We start from the raw sequence: 26364 nt of genomic DNA on the forward strand, positions 1-26364 counted from the left end.
TAATGTTTTTTTATCCCACGATTTTGTAACCCATTTTTCACCCCTGTGTCAATTATCTAATGTGATCCTGGGCTCTACACACCCTCCGCCAACCTAGTCCCCATATATGGGGGACATGGGGAGAGCAACGGACTTGAACTCATGCTTCCTTCATGCATGAGTGTCCAAGTTGCTCCTTTACACCTGACAGGGGGGAGTTTCCCTGGTTGGACGTAGCGTGTGGAAGGAACACGTTATTCCAACCAGTTCCTTTCCCCTCCATCAGGCGCCCCGGCTGGCCAGGGGGAGGCAGATTACATTTTCTGCGTTTTTGCGTTTTGTTCAACACACACACTTTGCTACTACTCCTACAGATTTTGTCCAAAACTCACACAAACTAGCACACATTATCCTTTGACTTTTCAGATCTGGCTATGACTGCTTTCCAAAGTTTGCGGGCCCTGGCGGAGACCTGTGCTCCGAGTAGCACAACATTCTAGTTCTGGAATAATTATTTTAATTGTCAATGTTGAGAAGCTAAATCCAAAGAATGTTGCTCTGATGAACCAGTATTAGTTATATATGTAACATATAAAGTCCATGACTTGACCTGTATATTGTCTTTCTTGTAATATAAGTTTTTGGGGGGTAACAGATTTCCATGCGGCAATATACTTGAGTAGGTAAATATTATGTCACAACATCTTTATTAGCTGTTGTGTCATAACTTTGTTATGTCATAACTTTGCTTAATGGTAAATTGTAAACTAATGTAACTTGATAGTGTATGTCTTCCCACACCAAAGACAATAGCTTCATCCATTGTTCCCTGGCTGTCAGATGATCCTGCACTGAGGTTACGCTTTGAGTCCTTCCCCCCTTTCCTTTTTAATTTGTTGGAAAAGAGGCCAGTATATATAGCCTATATAGCCTAAAGTTATGGACGCAACAGCACTGCAGAGTGACAACTCCACACCGACAGAAGGTAAGCACAGCTAGCTATACTGATCAGTGTTCACCATGGAAAAGAAGGGATTGTCATGACAAGTCAAATGAGTGATAGGTTCACGTGTACAACATAAGACAGATTTGACATGTTTGGATTATCTTGGGATATCACAGCTATTTTATTTGCTCTGTTGCTTTAGCCTCTCTCTACTATCACACATGCAGCAGCATTCAGACCTTTAGGACAATAAATAGACCGTTTTCTCCAATTCTTCTGAATTTAAATGAAAATAAATACTGTAGTGTCGGCCTGTCGGCTATACTGTATTATGTGTCTGCAATTGGAGCCTCCTTGCTTTGCAGAAGAGACTATAAAGACAGCAAGCTTAAAAACCATGTTTATCTCTTTAATATACTAGCCTACCAGTACATACATCAGTCTTTACAATTCCTAGAATAATGATGTACTGTATATTGTATTTTAATTATTTCTGTAATTACTGTAGTCTATACATTCTTTAATCTCTTCTTGTTTGTTATCGTATTGGAGTGTTTTGGGGTTGTCCTTTTTTTTCCTTTCTTATATACATAACTTCTATTACAGAATCATTAGTTTGCATATAGGCCTTTTTGGCAAAGATGTATTGCTTTTAATGCTTATAGAGTTTATTCACATACTGTATCTGATTTCATATTGTGAATGATCACGTTTCGATGAACAGATGATGTTATATAAATAGCACAACTCTTTACTAAACACTAATATGGCTACTACTGTATGTGATTTAAAAGTCTAACTACCTACAGTATGTATAATCAGTGCTATAGAAACACAGTGAGATTGATTTCTACCATACCTCAATCTGAAGACAATATTGTGGCTCTTCTTGTGTATCATCTTTTCACTCTCCATCTTTTTACTGCAGTGACGTTATTATGGCCCTCAGCCAAACAATTTGCTGGATCAGAATCAACTATTGTCTAATTTATTATTCACGTTTGTAAAGCTTGATTTATGCTTCAAAAAGTTAATTGCAAATGCAATGAGCACTAACTATGAGACCCTGCAGATCATGTCTGTGTGTCTGTGTGTCTGTGTGTCTGTCCCGCTGTGACACCACCCGCCCGCCACCAGAGGGCGCAGCTGTAGCACACACACACACACACACACACACACACACACACACACACACACACACACACACACACACACACACAGTAGAAAACTTAAAAAAATTACTAACTAAAAAGAAAAGAAAAGTACGTAATTTATTCTAATTGTTGTTATTGCAATTTACGAGCTGCGTTCGCTTCCCGCGTTTGCGCGTCTTACTTGTATTATTGTTGTTGATGTTGTTAATTGTCACTGCTGCTGCTGTATTTATGCTTCGATGACAAAGTGCAGCCAAAGCATACATGTTGTTGAACAGACTATTGAGTAACGTAGCTTCTATTTTTATGTATAGAATAGAATAGACTAATCCTTCTCAGACAGAACTCTCATATATGGGTTAACCTGTTTCTTTTCACTAGTCTGAGGACAATGTGGCTGGCTCTTCTTGCACTACTCCATCTCTCCCAAGCTCAGAATGATTGCCTCACACACCCTTCCTTCAGGCAGCCTGGTCAGTAAAAAGTTAAGCTTTTCCTCTATACATACATCTGCCTTTCCATTCCCTCCCTCCCCCCGCCTCTCCTCTCTGTATTACCCTGGAACCCGATAGCAGTCAACAGTGACAACCTTGCCATTTTGAGAAGTATTTGCTTTCACTGTCAAAATGTGTTTCTGTTCTGTTATTGAACAAGTTGTTTTGAAGAAAAATGCAGGATTATATGACTAAACGATATCATGTTCAATCAACGTTTGGTTCAGAGAGATCATGCCATTATGAATTTATGTAAGATATGTAAGGCAGTATTGATGATACCTCATATTCTTAAAGGAAAATTCCATGGCAAAGTATAACATTCAAATCATTTACCAGATCAGCGCATTTAACTGGCTGATTAAATATGCCAATGTGGCAATCCAGAGTAATCTGTGCAAAGAAATGGGGTACTGTAGTGGTAGGGATGAATTTGACATAATATGTAATTATTGTGCGTATATACCATAGTCTTAAATCTGAAAGTGCGTTAAGGCACTCACCAGATTTTCAATTTATGCAGAAAAGGTATGTGTTTAGCATAAACCTATGATAATTTACAATTTAGGCATTTAGTTGACGCCTTTATCCAGAGCGACTTACAATAAGCAACATGTATGGAGAGTAGCCTATAGGTTGCTGCCTTCGGGAAGGAGATTAGTGTTCCATCATACAATAAGGTCCTTTGTCCATCAGTCGACTTCGAGGCTTTTGGTCTTTGTGAAATGTGTATGTGTTGCATACAAGGCCGCTGGGTAAATATCATATCATATCATAACAATTGTGGTCAAGAAAAACAAGCAACAAAAACATGAGAACGAATGACCAAGGTACTCTGCTAAGTAGAATTTGCGGTTTTGACTGCAATGGGGAGTTTGTTCGACAGTTTGGGTCAAGGGAATTTGGGACATGTGGAGCGTTGTTTTGCATTATATTACATCTGCTTTCTTTAATTTATCCAAAAACCCCAAAACACACACAACAAAAGGATCTATTGGAAAATAGCTCACGTGTTGTAAGCTTGAATACTGTATTGGCAAATTACGGCAAATGTTCACCCCACTAAAATAAAAATAACACCATTATAATGATTCAAATTTCAACTCAATAAAAAAATGATGACTTGTACTCTCTTCTCAGCTCCTACGGACATTACAGTCTTCTGTGGTTCTGAGAGTGTGGAGCTTGTGGTTCTGTTGTGTCCATCCTACTTTAATGGATACAACGAATCGCTGATGGCCCTCAATTCTCAGAACAGGGATGAGTGCAAAGGGACGCTTGACTGGACAGTGGACCCGCCTGTTCTCAGGTTTACCATCGGACTGAGAGCCGTTTCGACTTGTGCCAACGATTTGACGGTATATTCTTTGAACTTTATTTGAACTTTATTGAGAGGTTTTAGAGGGGGTCCCATACATACAAAATACAACATTACAGCAGTGCAAGTACACAGTACTAAAGACACATACAGTAGGTGCAAACTGACATACAGTATAAATACACAGGACAATGGACAGGTACAGTTAGCTTGCTCCCCTTCTCCCACCCCACCCCTGATCCCCAACTCGTTATATATATGGAAATAGAGAAAAACAGTAGTATAACCTGTGTCAAAGAAGTAAACATGTGAAAGAAGTACATTCAAATTCATACAACATGCAAGAACCGCAAATGCAACAAATAATTGACAATTGCATGTTAGAAATGTACCTTGGAATCCAATGTGCATGCCAAACATTCCATTGTGTGGTAGCTCATAATGTTTTATACTTCTGGTTAGAATTACACCAGAAGTACAAAATAAATCTACGATAAAAAAAATATATAAATTAAACATTCTTATCTCTATTTGTCTAACAGATCACTAAGGAAAAGGCTGAAGGAGCCCTCTCTGACTATTCCAATATCCAGTACCTCAACATCGAAGGCATGGTAAACTCCATAGATACTAGTGGCAGAAACATCTCCTACCTCCAAGCCATATTGTACAAGTTCTCCTGCTGCTATCCACTCCTGTACCTGGTTGAAAAGAACGAGATGCAGATGTAAGTTATGGCCCCGATCCAGCTGCCTCTGATCATCCAAGCCCAAGGGAATGGGACAAGAGGGATTCTCACCTTATAAAAGAGAACATTTTGATGTATTCAATGTATTCCAAATAAATCACTCCCAGGAATTGGACACACTTATTTGGAGACAGAAATCTAATACAATGTATTCTGCCCATTAGAGAGTCAGTAAGCCTGGCCGTACAGGACAAAAATGGGAGTTTCGTCAGCACGTTGAGCATGCAACTCTTCTCAGTAAGTTCTCTGATTAATGTTTTATGGAAACGCAAGGGCAATGCATTTGCAATGCATCATCAGCAATGTTAAATAAGTGTATTTCTGCATTGCAATCAAAACTTCAGTTATATTTAATTTGCTAACATAAAAAGTCCTCATATTTCTGTCTTTAGAATATTTGAGCACAGTGTAGAAGATGTTCACATAATGCTCACTCACACTGGTGTCCAGAGCAAGAATTTGTGTCATGCACTGAGTTTTAATGTGTATGGAAAATCTGTTTAGATCTTAAAACCGTAGAACTCAAATGTTGCTAAATGTGAGGGGGAGTAGGAAAAAACTGGAATCCTACACACTGTCTTCACTTACAGAATTGACCTTCATCAGACAGGCACATAAATGACAAAAGAAAGTGTACTTTTCTAGGATCACACCTACACGAACTCGCTGCAGATCCCTGACAACGGCCTGGAGCTGAAGACCAGGGTCTTTGTAGAGGTGAAGGCCTCTAACCTCACAAATAGGTAGGCCTACCTCACACTCACATTATTGTCTCTGCCATGCCTGACGACCAAACGAAAGGGGAAAGAAATACACATTTTACAGGTTTTAGTCTGCTCTGAAGAAGGCTCGCAAATAAACATGAGAAATTGCATCTGAGCCAGTCTTGCATCTTTTATTTTGGAGTGACGCTTTTTCCATTTAGTTGGTTTATGAGTTAAGTTATTTTAAAAGCTGAGCACCCACTGCCTCAACCAAGGCCATGTTTCCAGAGGAAGCACACCCGTTTTTCTTTCTTAATTCTCTCATATTGTTCCAATTCAAATATTTACATACATTATTGACAATTCTTTTGAATAATTATGTAAAAGTAATTGCATTTGTAAACATTTGTAAACAGCCTTTACTTTTATTTGATACACCAAACAATTACCCAAACATGTTAAATAATGGGTGTTTTATTTATTCTTTTGATATAACCTTATAATTTTCCCTCCACAGATTCAATGTTCTGTTGGACCGATGTTATGCTACACCGACCCCGTTCCCCATGAGCAGCACCTATTATAACCTCTTCATTGGGTAAGTGCTCCACCAATGAGCAGCACCTATTATAACCTCTTCTAAGTGCTCCAGCATTCATGGAACAGTGAAACCCCACACTACACATCTTACAAAACAATACAAAGGTTTCAGACTTCTTTACTTATTCTTTACATTTATGTGATATAGGCCAGTGGTTCCCAAACTTTTTCACGTCCCAAATTGACACTAATCAGCCCGCGGACCCCCATTTGAAAATATATGCCAGGGACCACCATAAAAGAAGATTTTTATGTCTCTAGCAGTGATTTTCAACCCGTTTAATTTCAAGGGCCCTCAGTTTGACATGCATTAGTCTACGGACCCCCATTTAATAGCATTTCTATCTCTGGGACCCCCAATTTATAATTTTAAAATCAATGTACAAATGGAACCAAATGGTTCCATTTGTACACTCTCTGAGTTACAGACCCATAAGGTTCCATTTGGTTCCAAATTATCATCTAGCTCGGTCCCCCGTGGAACTCCCTCAAGGACCCCTGGGGGTCCCCGGTCCCCACTTTGGGAACCACTGTGATATAGGACAGTGGTTCCCAAACCTTTTCATGTCAAGGACCCCCCAAATTGACACAAAATGCCTCAAATCATCCAATTGCCATCAATGGTGTAAGAACAAATGGCACCCTTTTCACATTGGCCTATTATAGCGCCACCAGGAGGCCACAACCTGACCTGCACCTGCTGGAGACCTGTGCCCCGAGGGGCACTTTTTCTAGTTTAAACCTGAATTAGGCTACGGCCCCCTATTTAATGTCATTTTCTATCTCTCGGACCCCAATTTACATGGTCAAATCAACGTTAATTTAACTCCGATTGTACAAATGGAACCAAATGGGTCCGTTTGGTTCCATTTGTACAATCTCTGCGTTGCAGACCCATAAGAGTCCATTTGGTTCCTAACATTTAGCTGGGGACCCCCTGGAATTCCCTCAAGGACCCCTAGGGGTCCCCGGACTCCACTTTGGGAACCACTGATATAGGAAATCAAATCTGGCCCTAGTAAGCTAACTAGAGTATGTGTAGGTTTTTTGGTGAATTTGGAGCAGGGGGAAATAGAGGTCTTTCACTTAACATGTAGTTTTAAAAGTAGTTAAAAAAAATACACATTGGGGTGCAAATAGGGCATTTTTTATGGCATTCAAATTTGGATTGCCTTCAACACCTTAAAGGAAAGTATCAAAGAAGGGAAAAGTAGAATTTCAAAATGTTACATAATAAAACCCATAATAAAAAATAATCCTTCCACAGTTGTGATCGGGGTGACCAGACAATACTGCATGTGAATGGATTGCAGCAAGCTGCTCGCTTCAGTTTTGAGACCTTCAGATTCGTCCAACATGAGAATAGGACCTTGTCGACCTTCTATATCCACTGTGCCACCAGACTCTGTGAGAGCAGCACATGTGCCTCCCTCATACAGGTATACTTTAGTCTCCTTGATGTAATTGTTCTCTGGAACATGTGTTGCAGATTGCATTTGCTAATTGCTATGGTACAGAGATACTTTTTTTAATGTGTTTTTGGGGGGGATAGAAAGTAGGCTGACAGGAAAGCAGGAAAGGGGGAGAGAGACGGGGACGGGGGGGTGACATGCAGTCAGTGTTGGGCAGTAGCTAGCTACAAGTAGCGAAGCTACATAGCTTAACTACATTTATCAGTAGCTTGATGGTAGCTTCACTCCTTTTGAACCAAGTAGCGTTTTTTGTAGTGTAGCTATTTTTAGACCCAAGTAGTGACGTAGCTTTCAACAAAAGCTATACGTTACAAATTGACTGTTAAATAAAGTTTTGTGGGGGAAAATCTTTAAGTGCCTGTCAGCATTCTCTCAATCTGAGTATCCCATCCTCAAATATTCGGTAAAACAGTGCCTCCCCGAGGCACTGTTTTACCTAGTGACCTGGGTCAGCTAGTCTCAGCTGGTGCGCAAATGGCTAGGCTGTGGCAATAATAATAATTTAAAAAAAAGAACAAAAAATAACTAAAATCGTTCATTTTTTGGAACCATGAACTTTAGTTCAAAATGTTGAATTATGAACTGAATTAGTTCCTTTAAAAAAAATTAACTGTGAACTGAACTATAGTTAATAAAAAAAATAACTTTCCCAACACTGAACACATGAATCAGCTGGCTCCTGACACCGCAAGGTACATTAATACAAGTAAATGTGAAAAAGTTGACACCAAAAGCCAGACAGAGGGCTTGTTTCCAGTTTGTTTTTTAATAAACAATCAAACTCAGCATTTTTGCCTGCCTATTAGGCTATTTGTTCGGTGGAAACTTGATCATGAAATTGATAAAAAATATTTAAAAAAAAGTAGTGTCCATGTAGCTAGCTACTTTTGCCATGTAGCTTATAGTGTAGCTTGCTACAATTATCTGGGGATAGCTTCGTTGTAGTTGAGCTATATTTAATAGAGAGTAACTGGTAGTGTAGCTTACTACATTTTCCAAGTAGCTTGCCCATCACTGCATGCAGTAAAGGCCGTCGGGATCGGGAGTCGAACCCGCGGCACACTGCCAGAATGGATTTCCAGCCAAGGTGCCTGGACCGGGCCCAGGCCGTAGCGTAACGGTCTGGGCACCGGACTGGTAATCCAGTCGCAGTGTGCCGCGGGTTCGACTCCCGGACCCGACACGGCCTTTGCTGCATGTCATCCCCCCATCTCTCTCCCGTTTCCTGTCAGCCTACTGTCTGTCCCTTCAAAAATCAATAAAAGGCGTAAGCCGCAAAAAAAATATCTTAAAAAAAAAGAAAAGTGCCTGGACCGCTGAGCCACGGAGATATATTTTTGGTGTAGTTTAATTAACATTTGAACTCAACTTGATGTAAAGTTAACATAGCAGTTTCTGGAAATATTTTTAAGAAAACATGATAATATAAATTCTCTCATTGGACAGAACTGTTCCAGCAACACCAATAAAAGACGTCGTCGCAGGGCTGATGCCACAAAGAGCACCTCAGTGAGTGACGAGGCCACCGTCACCTCAGGCCCCATTTCAACACACGCAGGCAACGGTGAGAAACTCTAAAAACTCTAAAAAAAAGGAAGGTGGCCTTGTCCCTAAAATAATGAATTCCAGAATTCAGGATGCAATAATTATTGACCAGTTGCTTAGAAGTTTTCTGTAGGGAATGGCCTGAAGGTTTTAAAGACTCTATATTTAGCTCGTTCTGAAGGGATGCACCTACTGTAGATCTCAACGATGTCTATCAGTATCTACACCATCTACTGAGAGACAGCTGCTCTCACACAGTTTCCTGAGACCTGAACACAAGTCAAAAATCCTCATTTTTCATGTATCCATTCACTCAGAGTGTACAAATGCAATCAACTGGCCCCTTACAGTAGCATGTGGTAACATTTGTATACTCTGACTGTGAATGCAGTATTGCCTTTTTGCCGTGTATGTCGTGTAGTATCAATAAGTAATCCGTAAAATGCTAGGCTACACTGATGTACTATATCTGTTTTCAGTTGCTCAGCGTACTCAAGAGAATGGAGCGGTGCTGGGCGTTGTCATGATCATATGGATCTTGGGAGTCATATGAACCTGACAGTTTGCATCAGTTGTCACAGCTATAACTGGAACAGATGCAGGCAGATGGAGGCAGCAACAGAAACCTGCAATCCTTTTATAAATCTATAGGCCTACTTAAACACAAGGCAGTGGACATGCTCTCCCACAGGACGTGTTCTCCATCACAGTGGTTTACCTTCCAGAGCATGGGTTCCCAAAGTGAGGTCCGGGGACCCCTGGGGGTACCTGAGGGAGCTCCAGAGGGTACCTAGCTCAATTAGAGATAGTTAGGAACAAAATGGACCCTTATGGGTCTGTAACTCAGAGAGTGTACAAATGGAACCAAATGGACCCTTTACACTCTCAGAGTTAAATTAACAGTGGTTTTACAATATAAATTGGGGTACCAGAGATAGAAATGCCATTAAACCGGGGGTCCGTAGCATAATGCGTGTGAAACTGGGGGGTCCATGCAATGAATATGTTTCGGAATCACTGCCAGAGCCGTAAGAATCCTCCCTTATCAGGGATTCTCCTTTTTAGTGGCATTCTATTCTCGCCTCCAGTGGACGTGATCTCTCTTCCAATGGAAATGTTCTCCCTTTGAGAAAATGGCACCATTTATTTATACCAGTATGTTAAATGAAGAACTACTCATCCATTTAGTTTATTTTAGCCTGACAGAAAAGAGAAGAGGCTTTCATGTTTTTGTACAGGTGACATGATAATGCAAGCAAATCTTTTCTGGCTTGGTAGACGACTAAAGCCTTTTGTAGATTGTGTGATGATGAAATAACATTTTATTCCAAAGATTATTATTATTAGTCTTAGATTTATTTTAAATAATTATAGAGCACTTATATGCACTGCTACAGTCTTTTCTAACTATTTCTTTCTAAAACTGGTACATTTAATTTGTATTTATTTAATCTAATTAGGGTGGGTCCATGAAAATTATAATTTCTTTTTGGCATTTAGCCTATACTGTATGAGCAATCGGGGGTCTTGAAAATCTATTTCTGTCATTTGCCACATAATGTATTTATATTGGTGTGTGTGTGTGTGTGTGTGTGTGTGTGTGTGTGTGTGTGTGTGTGTGTGTGTTTGATTGATTGAAATATTTATTAACAGTTTGTAGAATTTACAGTACATTTTAAGCACAAACTCAATACAAAGACTGTCAACTGTGAGTGGACGACCCAATTAAGCATTACACTTGTTTACAACAGGGTCCACATTGTTCAATTCATCAAAGTGTGTGTGTGTGTGTGTGTGTGTGTGTGTGTGTGCGTGCATGCCGACCGATCATAATCAAGCTATACTGTATATCTTAACAGTGTTATAGTGAATGTACTACAGTAATTATGAACAGTATAAGCTAAACACCTTTGTATCATCATGGCGTAATCTCTATCTACATTAATACAAATGTTTCAGTTCAGTCATATGGTGGTTTAGTTGTCAACTGTTCTCATTACAGTCCACAGTCACTCTGTAAACAGAATTGTATTTAAAATGTATGTATTTATATGAGGAAACCAAGGTTCATGTTTTAGGTTGTTATTAGATAAAGTAAAAGATGAGTGTTAATTTCTTTTCATTTGCTGCTTTCTTTCGTTTTAGCGATTACAAAACATGGGCTACATGGAAGAAATGTGATTAATAAAACAAAATGAACTGCTAGAAGATCCTAAATGAACTTAATTAAGCAGTCACCGTCTCTGTGACATGTTGTTCTTTCTTAATTTTACAGAGTATAGAGATCGACTACGATACAATCAAATAAATCTGTATACAAGATAATTTCAGATTTCAGAGAGGGAGGGAAATACTAAATTAACTGTTCACTACATTAAAACATTTCGCGGGGCGAGTTGGTAAAGGGGCGAGTCGTTTGGTATTGACCTGCTAACATGACCTGCTAACATTCTTCAATATGTTGTGCTTCTCCTGTGTAACGTACGTACAAACGTGTTGTATGACATGAGTTTAAATTATGTATAAATTATGAAGGAAAAACTGCAATGGATGCACTCAGAGATGGCTGCATTTTCTGAACACAGGGTATTATGGGATTGGGAACACACTATTGGTTTCTTTGATATTATGAATCACTATATTTAATGTATCTTTGTTATGTAATAGTTTGTGTACGGTATCTTTTATTTGTCAATGTTGTAAAAAAATGTTTGCTATTTTGTTTGTTTTTTATACACTTGGCATACTGAATAAAATTGTTTTCTGAAGAAAGTTTGTAGGAAGAAATGTTGCACTTTGATGGTATATGAAAAGTACAATAGAGCACGCACATCCACTCACTAAAGGCTCATTCATAGTCTGGATCTTCGGTGGTGAAGTGACCACCGCTCCGGTGGTGAGGTGACCACCGAACTACAACATGGCTCTGCCTGGCTATAAGCACACTATTACACAAAACATCATTGGTATCGCGTGTGCATGTGCATGTCCTACACAAACAGCCTGAGGAAATAGACATAGGGCTCGATTTTCTTACATGCATGCCTAAACCCCTTATCCCTAAACTACTTTGCCTTTTTAGTTTTTTAGTTTTTTGCTATTTTGAAAAACATTTTTGAATAGTTAAAATAGCCAATCTACAAGTTCACAACATGTCAATGTAGATCCGCTAGTTAAACTATTCAAAGCGGATTTTCAAAATAGTAAAAAAGGAAGAAAAAAAAGGGGGCAAAGTAGTTTAGGGATAAGGCCAAGGGGGTTAGTTAGCATGGACAAAGACAGAGGCCATAGTGTTTATTTTATGTCACGATGATGTACGATGATAAGAGTGCCCCTCACTTCACACAGGTGTGACGTCTTGTTATATATTTATTCAGCCAAATGCAGTCCTCTGGGGTAAACACCTGTGTAAAGTGCATGGGGGCGCTCTTATCATCACCTCATTCTGGCCAATCACAATTTGCATCCTCACCTTCGTCTTCAATGTTTGTGTTTACGCAATGTTTAAACACTCGGCGGCGGTGGCTCAGGGGCAGAGTGACTGGATGGTAACCGCTAGGTTGCCAGTTCGATCCCTGTGGGCTCCCCAGAGTTAGTGTCGAAGTAGCCTGGAACTCACCTATGCTTTCTAACCATGGCATAGGCAGCTCCCGGCAGGATCCGCCGGGAGAAACTGTGCAGCGGTGGATGAACGGTTTGCGGAGCGGTCTTGATATCGGAAGGTCGCTATAGTTTGTATCCCCGGACCGGCACGTTAAAATTACCACCGCTGAAGTGCCCTTAGGACAAGGCATTGAACCCCTACCATGAAATGTTCTATGAGCAGGGCCTGGCTGTAAACAAGTTCTTGAGCTTAGTCCAGTTACCCTGGGTAAACATAGTACCTTTGCACAGCTGCTGGACATGAGACTAATTAATTAGAGCGACAGAGAGAGAGGAGTGTGTGTGTGTGTGTGTGTGTGTGTGTGTGCGGGTGTGCGTGTGTGCATCAATTTAACAAAGGTGCAGACGCTCAGAAATCAGCAGAGTGATTGACGTTTGCGCTACTCTATGCCAAATTGAAGTGGACTCGGACCCAGACCTTTTTTTTCTCCCTGGAAATAAAAATGTCTGGGTTTCCGAGGCTAGCCTTGGATAAAGGCTAGCACCCCTCGAAAATCACACTTGTGTGAAGTGAGGGGCACCTTTTAATGACATATACACAAAGACATCACATGACATCATTTGTCAGTGACTTAACCTGAAAATTTGTATGGAACAAAAAGTCCATAGACTTGGCCAATACACATAACATCACGGGCGGCACAAAGCCAGACGTTAGGGGGCTAATGCCCCTCAAAAAGAATGGAAAATAAACAAAACAAAAAACAACCCCAGGAGGATAAATCTGGAGGCGACCGTATTACACACCATATTGTCCCGCAAAAGCACTTGTGCTGTTCGACTAGAATCTGAAACTTTCCTGAACCCCAGTGATGTTCCGCCATGGACTTTTCCATCTTCTCCATTTTTTCCAAACTTTCCATTATAAGCAGAACCACCCCTGAACAGGGAAGTACACCATTAAAAAACGTTTAAAAAAAAACAACAACCAAAAAACATATTTGAAACCGAGCCATACATAGCGTATGTAAACAAATCCAGAATCCGTGGAATCCGTTTCACAACACTGAAGGGTTTCCTCGTGCGGTCTAATGCATATCCAAGTGGGATGCTTGTTTAACGCAACGTGTTCAAATGCTGCCATTTGTACACACCTGGGGCGTAATAAAGGCTCATACATAGTCTGGATTTTCGGTGGTGAGGTGACCACTGATCTACAACATGACTTCACGAGCCACGGTGAAGAGCAAACCACCGCCACCGCTCCAGCCCTTCTCTCTGTTTTTACTCACCACCGCTCAACGTTATTTCAGCTCCGGTGGTCAGCTCACCACCGGAGCGGTGGTCACCTCACCACCGAACATCCAGACTATGAATAGGACTTAAGGGTCCATTTGGACCCGACAGTGGTCCCTAGAGGCCTGACGTAGAGAAACAACATCAAAGACCATGGTTGACTTGAGGGCTCTTGACCAGAACACTGACACTGACCTCATGTAATGCCTGGGATTCTACTCAGGTCTCCCGCACGGGAAGGTCTCCCGCACGGGAAGGGACACCAATGCTTCAGGCAGAGGCTCTGAGCTACTCTGCCACACTCAAGGCTGTTGGGGCTGAAGTCGCAGAGTTTATAGAGTTAAGCCGTGTTGAAAGCCTTTCCGTTCAGCTCCGCTGAGGGTACGAACATAACAGGCTGTGGGAGCATGGCGGTGGTGGCAGTGGGGCCGCCGGGTGAGACGTAAGCATACTGCATGGTGGCAGGGTGGGCGTAGGCAGCCGACTGGATGCCGTAAGGCTGCCCGTAGGGGTTTCCAATGCTGTACGGCACCATGGCTGCTGGGTCTTTGAGAACACCCGGCTGGTTCTTCCTGTAACGTTTTCTCCTCCTAAGAAAACTTCCGTCATTGAACATGTCCAACGACTGAGGGTCCGTAGACCAATAGTTGCCCTTGCCGGTGTCTGGTTCCCAGGGCATCTTAATGAAACAGTCGTTGAGAGACAGATTATGACTGATGGTTTTTTGCCAAGCAGGAAACTTCTCTCTATAATAGGGGAAGTTGTCACAGATGAATTTGCAGATCTCATGTAGCGTGAGCTTTTTCTGTGGGCTCTGTTGGATGGCCATGGTGATGAGGGCCACATAGGAGTAAGGAGGCTTGTCGCTCACTGGTGGCGCGTTGTTCGGATGGTCCTGGAGGGAACCTTCTGACACCTCCACTTCGCTCTGGTCCTGACCGTCTTCCTTCGCGGTCGTCCCTGGCTCTCCTTCTACGCAGCCATCTGCAGTTATCGTGTAGTAATCATACATTTCCATTGCTTTGTCGATTAGTTCAGCTCAGCACCGGTATTTATGCTTATTACACTGTCTGTCTGCAAGCCAAGAGTGGGTGTTGGGGGGAGGCGTTATATAAGATCATTAGCCTTATGCAGTGACATCATGCCCATCTACAGAGATCTCTGATGGCATCAGTATATGCCCATATATGGGCTTATCATATATGTGCATACCCCGGGGCAGACCAAGGCGCAGTTGGAGGAAACACATCGACTCACTGGCCTTGGAACGTCTCGGAATCCCCCAGGAGGAAGTCACTAATGTTGCTCTGGAGAAGGAAGTCTGGAGCACTCTGGTGGAGCTGTTGGCCCCACGACCCGACTACGGATAAGCGGTTGAAGATGGATGGATGGATGGGCATATCAGTCGGTTCAGCTACCATATAGCTTGTCAAGGTCAAGGTCAAGTTTATTCATTATGTCCCAAACTGGGCACTTCGTATGTCGTCACAAATTCTCTGCATTTATAGAGCCACCCGACCTCCCTGCTAACAGACGGACAACAGACACGTTAGCAAACTGAATATTACTGTTAACCGTGAAACCCTAATTATAAGCTCAGTTTGGTGTATGTCCGCTATTCAGAACCTACAGGTTCTTGACCCATTTGCAGATGATGGTGTTCTCTCTGAAGGCAGAGAGGACTACATCCACATCAGAATCCAGCAGCGCAATGGTAGGAAGATGATCACTACTGTCCAGGGCATTGCCGCCCAATATGACAAGAAGAAACTTGTCAAGGCCTTCAAGAAGAACTTTGCCTGCAACGGGACGGTGATTGAACATCCAGAGTACGGTGAAGTCATCCAATTGCAGGGAGATCAGCGCAACAACATAAAACAGTTCCTCAAAGACCAGTCCATCGCCAGAGAGGAGCAACTCCGAATCCACGGGGGCTAGAAGCTGATCAGAGGTTCTCAAAGTGGGGCCCTTGGGGGGGGTTCCAAATGGACCCTTACATGTCACTAACTCCGAGAGCAAGAGAACCTTAAGGGTCCATTTGGTTCCATCTGTACACTCAGTGTTATGGGGATCCTTACATTTGAGAACCTCTGTTCTAGATGTTCTGTCGGTTCCTCAAAGACCACCAAATCCACCAGAGAGGGACAGCTTTGAATCCACGACCCCTAGAGGCTTCTAGGAGCCACCCACTCTCTCATTCCATGTCTAGTCCTGAATCAATGTCAAATCCTTAATTTAGTCAAGTTGACCTCTGACCTCTCCCAGGTGCTAAAAGGCCTGGAGAGATTGAAGCTGGTGGTAACATCCTCCCAAAGGAATGCCAGGAAGGCGGGGAGTCCTGTAGACTAGAGCAGTGATTTCAAGTAACACATTCTTAGAGTTACAGACCTGCAGACATGCAAGTCAAGCCTTGGCGATGACTCCTAAACAAGGCAAAAAGGTCATTTGCAAAAGTGAACCAAACGACGTCACGACGTGATGAATAATATTCATGTATTCATATATATTCATATTCATAGAAAGAAGGACAAACGGGACATGGGAGGGGGCAGAGACAAGGAGGACGGGAGGAAAAGAGGAAGGCGTTTGAGTGGAATGCTTCTGGAGACAAGCTCCAGGAGGAGGAATTGAGGACCACGAGCCAGCATTCAATGGACACGATGGACAAGGACACAGAGCCTTTATTACAAGAGGTTGAAGTGGAGTAACGTAGTTCAGAGTGCCCTCGTCTAAGGACAGCATGTTCTGCCCAAACCAGAAGGATAAAAAAAGAGGAAGTGCTTTGTCGTCCAGATGGTCGACTTCATGACCATACGGGACCCCCTTTTTTATCAAAGTTTTTTTTTTCCCCCCACGTTTTTTTTAATTGGGTTGTAAAATTGTGTGTGTCCTTTGGGATGTCATGGAGGACAGGACTCAATTTGTTATTGAGGATGTGCAATCGTAACTGTCGGGAAGAAACCCAAAAGAAGCTAAAATAACAGATCTACAAGCTCACAATGTGTCGCAATCGATGACACGAAAGGTTCCCCCTGTCAGGTGACAAGAAGCAGCCTGCTCACACTTATGCAACGAAGGAAGCATGAGCTCAGTCCGGGGCTCTCCCCAGGTAGGCAGAGGGAGAGCGCCCAGGATTACAGCTATAGGCAATTGGCACAGGGCGAAATAATGTGTTAAAAATGGTTAAAAATAAAGAAATAGAAAAGAACAAAAAAAAAAAATTCAGTGCAGCTCTAGTACTAGCAGTAGGCCTACTTAACGGAACGCATTGGGATTCTTTAACAGCAAACTGAGAATGAGCATGTGACCACACCGCAGAAGTTAAGACCATGCACCAAGGTTCAGCTGTTAAAAACAGGGCCCTCAGGATTTTACATTGTAGATTTTTGGGTCCCAGACATAAAAAGAATAGTATCGAATGCAGGTCTGACGCCTGATGCATATCAAATTGGGGATCCTTGGGGAAATTATAAAGCTATATCTACTTCAGTGATGCTTGCGGAACTCGACTACGTCTCGTTCCTGACCGCATCACTGTCGTGGCAATAATCACGTTAACCCACACCCTCTCGTGTAATATTGCTTAATTGTCCTCTTTCTATCGGCAAAGAGCTACTTTCTAGTATGTCACCTTGTTTTAACGTTGAAAATCATGAAATGGTTGAAATGGTATGTCGTTTTGTGTTTTTTATGGATTGACAATAAATCCAGAAAAACAATATACTATAATATGTCGTCAAAACCATGAAAGACAACATACTATATATAGTATAGTATGTCATTTTTTTGTGTTTTAATAAATGATTACATGTCTGTTCCTCTTAATTCCGAACATTTCACCTTTATTTAACATCCATTTTATTGCAGGACATTGTATTTGATCTTCATATCCTATTCTATTTCATACTTATTTTATTAAAACTACCTGTACTGTATGTTTGACAATAAACACCCTTGAATCAGAATTTCTAGAAGCCTCACATTCACACTAGAGTATAGGAACAAAACACATGTACATTATGCTAAAATAAGTGCATTTCCTTTCTTTTTAAATAAAAGGAAAAAACTAAATAAATGTATTTGAATAAAAATGTATATATATTTCTTAAATAATCAGTGCAATATTGTTTTTGTTCCCCATGTCATCCAATCTCATTAAAATTTAAGTCCTACTGTGTAACTTCCATTTTAATTAAGTACATTATAAATAATAATTTTGGTGCAAGTGTTGGGCCAGACAGTGGCTTCGGCGGTAGAGCGGCTGATTGGGGAATACATTTTCGTAGTAGGAAAGTCTGTGAAAGATTTCACGTAAATTGCACGCTGCGTTCATGATTTGAGGCTTTTTGTTCAAAACAGGCCAATCCTGCAAACTCTGAAAGCCAATTAAATGTTAGCCAATTAGGATGGAATATGAAATATCGGACAGATCCGTCTTGAACACATGACTATAGAGATTTTTGGACAGAATCTGGAGTAATATCCAAAAATGTGTTTTTACAAAAGTCTGCCTCCTGGTGGCGCTATAACTGGCCGTTCCAGAGAATTTGGGGCAGAGGTTCATCGTTGGCATCCAGGGAGTGTGCGTGCAAAATTTGGCATCAACTGGGTTAACGGTGCCAGAGATTAGCTGGTAACACGGACGCACACACGGACGGAGTGCACAACATAATCTCTCCCCATGCCTTCGGCCTGGTGGAGACAATGAAAGGCAGTATATCAATGCATTTACTATTTTACACCCACAAGGGCTTTTGAAAAAGTTGTAAAATAACACATTATATGGAATGGTTATTGTGAAAAATATACCATCGAAAGAAAAATAACTTGTTTAATTGAAAAAGTGACACAGTATGTATAATAACTGATCTGTACAATATTATTCAATGATGTGTTGTTTGTTACTAGGCAACCAGTCTTTCAGTGGAGGTAGTTGGGACCAGACCCTTTAAAAGAGTCACGACACAATCAACTATAAATTGGTTTCGGGAATAAATGATTCAATATCCCTTTGAAAGAGAGTCATGACACTAAGAGTTCGTAAGTTGTTCGTGCATCGTTCAATGTTTAGACCAAGTAGTGTTTTGAACTATTGGTTGATCATCTTGTTCTTGTTGTTACACCTAAACAAATTACAAATTAACTATAAATTGGTTTCGGGAATAAATTATTCAATATCGTATATAAATGTTCTTCGCTTACAACGGCGGTCTGCGGGAGTATCGCAACTGTCAACAGCACCAGTTGGGACTAATGGAGTGGTCATGGTGAGTAGAGCCAGTTAGCAGAAGAAGTGGGTCATTCTCTGAGGACCTTATTGAGGTCTGTGTAGAAGTTCACTAAGGTGTTCCCCATGGCAGCGTCCACAGCACTCTGAGGAATCTTTCCCCGCAGCTCAGTCTGGACGTAACCAGTCAGCAAGCTTCCATCTTCATCACACGCAGGAACACAGAACCAGCCGCAGGGATGGTTGAAACCTCGAACGGCGCCTGGGCGCTCACCACACTCGTCCACACTCACACCTGTGGAGTGAAACGAAACGAAGGCGCCCGGACGAGTTGAGTGAACATCACAGGTGTAAACATGCACAAATCTGTGTGAAAGCATTTGCTCTACGTCCACTGCAATTTCAAGAAAAGGTGGAAAGAAATTGAGAAAGTAAAAACAGAAAATATCAGATATCAACATATATAAACTGCATGACATACTATACATAATGTGAATGGTTTTATTGTGGCTGATTGCATAGTTAATGAAGGAAACATGGCCAGTCATATTGTTAAAAGGTTTCAGACTGGTTAATCTAATCAGGTCGATTTGACATTCATTTTCATTTATTAAAATCTTTCAACGTCAGACCTACATTTTTCGACGTCAGGCCTAAATGGATTAAACTAAGGGAATGAAGTTTAGGGTCCATTAACCACATGAACACTAGCATCCTGTACTGTAGGTGAACAATCCAGAAAAATAACAGATAAGACAATTAAATGTGGTGTAAAGGGGGAAAAGGATGGTTTACGTGGTTAAATGCATCTATTTGTTCCATCTCACCACATGACAGCAGACCAGCCTTGTAGGACGTGGTGAAGGACAGATCCACAAACTCCCTGGGAGAGATCAGACCCCACAGCTGACCTGCTGTTTCATAACGCATCACACACCTACTCTGTAGACGGGCACAAACAGACACACATACAGTATTCATTCAGTCATTATTGTTGATAGACTGTTGAGCCGCATTTTCCACACACACACACTTCCAGAACAGCCTGTTATAGCGCCACCAGGATGCCGACTCCTGGTGCCCCCACCAGGTTACAGTTACTACAAAAGTCATCACTTGTGCTACATACACTTTTTCTCCTGCCTTTCATGAAAGCTCAAAGTGCACACTTAATTGTTTCTAGTTTCCATGTGGTGTGATTTCTTTTCTCATGATTTCTTTTCTCATTATCCAGCACAGCGATGATATGTGGGCAAATGTAAAGTAAAATCAACTCACACACTCAAAATAGTTATTTCTGAAATTGACTAGTGAATTGCACGCTACACTAAATGTAGATGCAGATGATTAGCTAGAATTCTCAGACTGGGAGACAAAACATGGAAGTAGAGGCGTTTGAAATCTCATTGTGGTTGGACAAAGGCTGAAGACACCAGCAACACAGCATTTAACCACATGAATCCTACCTAGAGCCTCCCTAAATTTGGCAAAAATAGTTCTACAATCTCACAACATGTCATATTGCGAAGCTTTGTGAACTTGTAGATCTGCTATTTTGGGCAAAGATATTTGATGTGGAGAGAATAAAGGAGGGGACTGATTCAATTCTATTTTTTCGTTGTATTTGTGAACAAATAAAGTTAGGTGCAATTTATCAACCACCATTTTCCATTGCAAATGCCAACCTCAGAGGTGACTAGCAGTACTATTATTACTTAGATAATACCTACCTGATCAATGGTATTGACGATGTCCATTGAAGTCATCAGGGAGTCCCATCGCAGTCGACAAGGGCCCGGTCGGATAAAATCTATGATTCTGCTGGGACTGTCTTTGACCAAACCTTCAGTTTTATACCTGGAAGAAGCAGCAGAATATATAAACATATAGTCCATAGGCCAGATGCCTCATTATCGGATATCGTTGGCATAAAAAAGGGACAAAGGGACAATGTGATTTTTGTATTGCTACATATCTGTAGTTTATGAAATGATGTGATAGCAATTACAAAATGGAAGCTGATTACTTGTTTTCGGCCCTTTTATCTGATATAAAATTGTATATAGTGAATGGCATAACTAAGCAAATAATGGTCCGATTTGGATGATTCTGCTATCAAAGTATAGTTTTTCTGGGGCGCCGAGTTGATTTATAAGGTGACTGAAGCAATTCAAGTGCAGTGTCAAAGGTCAATGTCAAGGTCATTTTGGATCCTAAATGTCCTATAATACTACACTAAACCGTCTTGACTTCTTTTGATCATGTTTTCACCTGTTATCCTCTTCCTCTAATCCTGAAGCCGTAGATTAACTCACAGGTTGCAGAAGAGCACCCTCTATTGTAAACATTGACAACACCACATGATGTCTATGGCGGTCTGTGCGTTGGATTTGAAATGACGTCTATAGACATCATTGGCAGTGAATGACATTGAACTATGCAACCTCTTCCTCATCAGAAGTGTCCTGTTCAACTACAGGCATTGAATCTTCCTCAGGTGCAACTGCAGTTAGGAAGCTAAGATCATATTTTAGTAAAAGCACAGTAATATAAAAGAATATTTAGGTAGTTTCTGATTTAGTAGGTAAAAGCTTTTGGATGCACACATCTGCGTGTGTGGCACTGAAAACATATTTTTCACTGTGACGTGCGTCAGAACCTCAGGCTCAGACATACATACATACAGGGCTGATTAATGCACAGTCTCAACTTGCCCACTGTGATCTTCTCACTTGCGGGTCGAAGTTGTCATTTTGGGGTGTTAGGGTAACACCTCCGGTGTTAGGTGTGTGTGATATATTTGTATGGATCTTAATATCTAACGAACAGCAGGATGCATCCACCACATTGTTCCGTCCACAGGCTGTTGAGAGCCACTGTTTTATGTACAGTATTAATTTGCAACAATTTCCTTACATACAGTATATTAACTTTTGGCTGTTGTCATATGAAAGTTTTTTATGTGGAAAAGGGAGGGGTACATCTCCTTGTGCTGCAGGGACCGCTGAGCCTGTTTGAATGGTCCGTCTGTCTGTCTATTTAGGCCTACTTATTGATTTATAATTTTCTACTCTTCAAATAACGCAGCATTTTTCTGACTACATGAGGGTACAGACTGCTGTGCCCGTTTTGTGGGTTTCTCTATGCAAATCAGTCTGGATTCCAGGCTAGGTAAGTGTTACTGTCCTTTAAAACGATGACTTTAGGCCCAAAGAGCCTCCCAAAAATGATGCAAAGAGGAAAACATATTATGAAATTATTATGAAAACATATTACTAACAATATTCCAAAGGATAAATTCGTTTTTCAATTATGCCAATGGACAAGCTTTTCTTACAGGTAGCCGTGGAATTCTTCAGACGGTCTCCGCCAGACGGTTACATCCTTCTGAAACACAAGAAGCAGGAGGTTAGCCAGCAATATAGCCAAGACAGGACAGTGTCGAGAGACACCGAAACAACTCCTCTCCAGGCAGAATAGAACCGGACTGTCCAGTCATCTATTCTAAAGCATTTTATAGTGAAGATATTCAGTACCACCATAATAACTGAACTGAAAATACCTGCCTATTTTGTTCCATTCCTAAGCCAATAATGCTGCTGCTCTGACAAAACTGTCTAATCACTAATCAGCTGATATCATCAACTGATGCTATTTTTAATGTGATGAATCCGTTCTCAAACATTCTATTAACGGCTAGCTGTGCTGTCATGCTCATTTCAGCACAGCTGGTTGCTTGGTTAGAATAACTACCTGTAGTAGTAATATAAATATTTGATTCCACTTTTGTCGTTTTCCTCCTTTTTTGGGGCGACTCCTCCTACGTACCACCAGAGGGGAATCAAGTACCACCAGTGGTAATAGTACCAGTGGTTGGAACCTCTGATCTACAGCATTGGTTCTCAACCTTTTTATACTGAAGTAGAGTTCTCAAACTCTGTCCGGACCCGATCAGGCCCAACCCTAAAATGTATGAGTCGGGCTCTAATAGTTATGTTCCGTCTGTTTGTGTATATTTACTATTATGAAGATGGTGCTGACTGGCGTTTCACTTTTACGCTGTGATAGTTCTCAAATTCTGCCCAAATCCGACCCGGCCCGACATTTTAGGGCAGCGGTGGCCGAACGGTTTGCGGAGCGGTCTTGATATCGGCAGGTCGCCCGTTGAGAACCATAATAACCATAATAACTGATGTTAAAATACAGGAGCATATACCTTCCCTTTTAGTTCCATTCCTAAGCCAATAATGCTTCCGCTCTGACAAAACTGTCTGATAACTAATCAGCACAACTGATTATATTTCTAATGTGATTAATCCGTTCTCAAATCTTTTATAAATGGCTAGGTGTGCTGTCATGCTCATTTCAGCACGGTCAGAAGAACTGGCTACCTGTAGTAATAAATATTTCATTCTACTTTTGTCTTTTTCTCCTTTTTTGGGGTGACTACTCTGTGTACTCAAGTACCAGTGAGTGGTACTAGTACGAGTGGTTGGGAACCTCCGATCTACAGCATGCGCCTCCCACTTACCGTCATCTTAGCAACCCTCCACTGATCCGACTCCAGACTGTGATAGGAGATTAAAGTATTTTCCAGTTTGGTAGTCAGGGCCTCAACATCTTCACTGTACCCCATTATGTCCCTGAAAAACAGTACAGACACAACAGAGTCTGTGTTATGGGGGGGGAGGATTATGTGGGCCATTCCCCACCACCAGATGACTTCCCCCCAGTAAAAAAATTTCCACTAAATCTTTCTGTAAAATAAAATAAAGTGAAGACACACCCTGTGGATCAAATGAATATGAGGTCATATGTGGCTCTCATTGGTGTGGTGCTTTATATGACATAAAAATAAGCACAGTAGGGGCAGTGGTGGCCGAACGGAAGGTCGCTAGTTCATATCCCCGGACCGGCACGTTGAAATTACCACCGCTGAAGTGCCCTTGAGCAAGGCATTGAACCCCTACCATGAAATGTTCTATGAGCAGGGCCTGGCTGTAAACAAGTTATTGAGCTTAGTCCAGTTACCCTGGGTAAACATAGTAACTTTGCTTTGCTTTGCTTCACAGGGCATGTGTGATCAGAAGGTGTGGATAACTTTGAGAGGAAGCAATTATCAGGTTGCACTTTTAAAGAACAAGGGCAGCCTTGTTGAGCAGTCATGTTACACCATGCTGGTGACCTAAGACCTAAAAGACACATAGATGACATAGCACTCAAAGAGCTTTATTCATTATATTGTTGTTATAGTCATTTTGGTTGTGTAATGTAATATAGGCTTATGTTGGAAATTGTATGAATGTATTTATCATTATATTATTTTCCTGTGTGTCTCTGCTACAGCCTACACCTCATAGTGTATTGTAGCACTGAAGTGAGGTCAACTTAAAATGTGTTTTCTTTACAGGTTGTTGAAAATTAAGAGGCAGCATTGCGAGCAGTGTTGGTGACGTGGTAGCCCTCCAAGCAGAACCCAAATGCTACTGAAGTTTCTGACATTTGTTCGACCCAGTGCATTGGGTCCTGTTCCGCGTCGTCCATGCCACCTGATTAAAACATTTACTGGCTCATGTTTACATGTTAAAACGCCTCCCCGCGCTCTTTGACGATATTCTTCAGTATGAGGCTTTCTGAATATGTAAAGTATAAGTACACATACATACCTTTGCGAATATCTCCTGTGGCGCGGAAGCCGTTAAGTATTTTTAATATATGTTTGCCCGATTTGGAAGCTTGGATTCTTCTTGTTTATTGACACCTCATTGTACCGCCTATCTGGCTAGCTAGTGGCGCTATAGCTATGACACAGCAGATCAGAGGCAGGGACGTAGCCTCACAAGCCAACCGCACACCGGGAGGCGGTACAATAAACGGTAAACAAACAAGAAGAAATAAAGCGACCAAATCGGTCAAACAAAGATTAAAAATACTTAACGGCTTCCGCGCCACAGGAGATATTCGCACCGGGATGTATAGCTACTTAAAGTTACCGAATTCAGAATAACTCAAGGAAAATAATGGCGGCACATGCCGCGGGGCCTATTTTAGAGAGAATCTCCACATCCGCATTTAGGAATTTCCATACGAAAATACAGTAGCGAGCAGGGACCCAACGTAAAACTCAACAAAATATCAAAAAAGTTTTACGTAGGGTCCCGAAAGGGGCTAGTGACGTGGCTATGTTTATTTCCTCTTTTTAGGCTCAGCAAATGTAGTAGACCTAGAATGCCTGTGATCATTTAATTATACTGTATGTAACAACAAGAGCCGTTCTAGGGCTACAAATGTAGTTACATCTGATGATTTTTATATTACGGTATGTGGAGACAACATACAGTACAGTGAAATAACACATACCTCACACTCACACATATACACTAGTGAACTAACAACACACATGGACAATTTGGACAGTACAGATACAACAGATCCCACACAGCAAACAGAAAACGCCACATTATATAAATTGCACATAATCGCTGGTCTATAGCCTAACAATCGAATTTATTTATTTAAATTATAAAGCATACCGTATTATAGCATATAAACTGCCGTTTACATACCTTTAATTTCCCTTCTTTTTTTACTCGTATTTCTCCTCACAGATGTAAACATGTGGCATCGCCTCAGCCAATCAGCAGACGAACAGCATATACGTATTGGTCAGGTGGGGGTGTTTTCTGCTAGCCGACTGGTCACATTTCTGACCAATTGACAATCAGCCAGCAGACGAGCACGTGGTATTGTTTTCTTGTCGCTGGTTGGTTCTGTTTGCCGTGGGCGGGGATCGAACCACTGTTCCATGAGGGTGCGTTCGTTTTGAGCATGGTTTTGACCGATTCAGATTTCCATAGTTCCAATCTTTCCTCAATTCAAAATATTATTTAAAGGTAGGGTACGTTTATTCTTTGTTAAAATAACTGCTAAATATCTCTATATTCTGAATAATAATAAATCATTCACTGCTAACCAATCCATAATTCCTAATCCATACACCTGAGGCTGTGACAATAAAGTTGATTCTAATGTGCTCGTGGTCGTACCGGCAGTGGCCAGTGGAGAGCGCTAATGGGCCTTAGCTGAGAGAGAGGTGGTGAAGCAAGCAGGTCTATTGGATTAATGTTAATTTTCAGATATTCTACATAATGGCTCTACATATTGGATTAATGTTAAATTTGTTATGTTTGTTTTCAGATATTTAACAACTTAAACCCTCAATACTTTGTAATACATTCCGGCTGTCACCCGTCTCTCCGGTGCATGGTCACCAGACTA

General features: G+C 41.3%; 3 protein-coding genes across 3 annotated transcripts; 2 read left to right on the top strand and 1 right to left on the bottom strand.

Annotated features, from left to right (window-relative positions):
* Nucleotides 1-918: 918 nt before the first annotated feature.
* Nucleotides 919-9513, top strand: LOC310854506 (zona pellucida-like domain-containing protein 1; the record flags this gene model as incomplete). The annotated part of the gene is made up of 9 exons (XM_083759186.1): nucleotides 919-964; nucleotides 3714-3931; nucleotides 4434-4618; nucleotides 4804-4876; nucleotides 5285-5382; nucleotides 5861-5941; nucleotides 7211-7382; nucleotides 8862-8979; nucleotides 9440-9513. The coding sequence occupies 9 exons, from the start codon at nucleotides 919-921 to the stop codon at nucleotides 9511-9513; spliced, it is 1065 nt and encodes a 354-aa protein (XP_083615312.1).
* A 5954-nt stretch (nucleotides 9514-15467) lies between these two features.
* Nucleotides 15468-15797, top strand: LOC310854507 (eukaryotic translation initiation factor 1b-like; the record flags this gene model as incomplete). The annotated part of the gene is made up of 1 exon (XM_083759187.1): nucleotides 15468-15797. One exon carries the CDS (start codon nucleotides 15468-15470, stop codon nucleotides 15795-15797), a length of 330 nt encoding a protein of 109 aa, XP_083615313.1.
* Nucleotides 15798-18672: 2875 nt separating this feature from the next.
* On the bottom strand, nucleotides 18673-25702 carry stard4 (StAR related lipid transfer domain containing 4). Its single transcript, XM_083759762.1, has 6 exons — nucleotides 25653-25702; nucleotides 23618-23729; nucleotides 22424-22473; nucleotides 20817-20943; nucleotides 19914-20028; nucleotides 18673-19381 (listed from the first exon to the last, which is right to left on the bottom strand). The coding sequence occupies exons 2-6, from the start codon at nucleotides 23720-23722 to the stop codon at nucleotides 19158-19160; spliced, it is 621 nt and encodes a 206-aa protein (XP_083615888.1). The 5' UTR covers nucleotides 23723-23729; nucleotides 25653-25702; the 3' UTR covers nucleotides 18673-19157.
* Nucleotides 25703-26364: the final 662 nt, after the last annotated feature.

Source organism: Protomyctophum parallelum (genome assembly GCF_964188405.1).
Source record: "Protomyctophum parallelum genome assembly, chromosome: 2".
Classification (NCBI taxonomy): domain Eukaryota; kingdom Metazoa; phylum Chordata; class Actinopteri; order Myctophiformes; family Myctophidae; genus Protomyctophum; species Protomyctophum parallelum.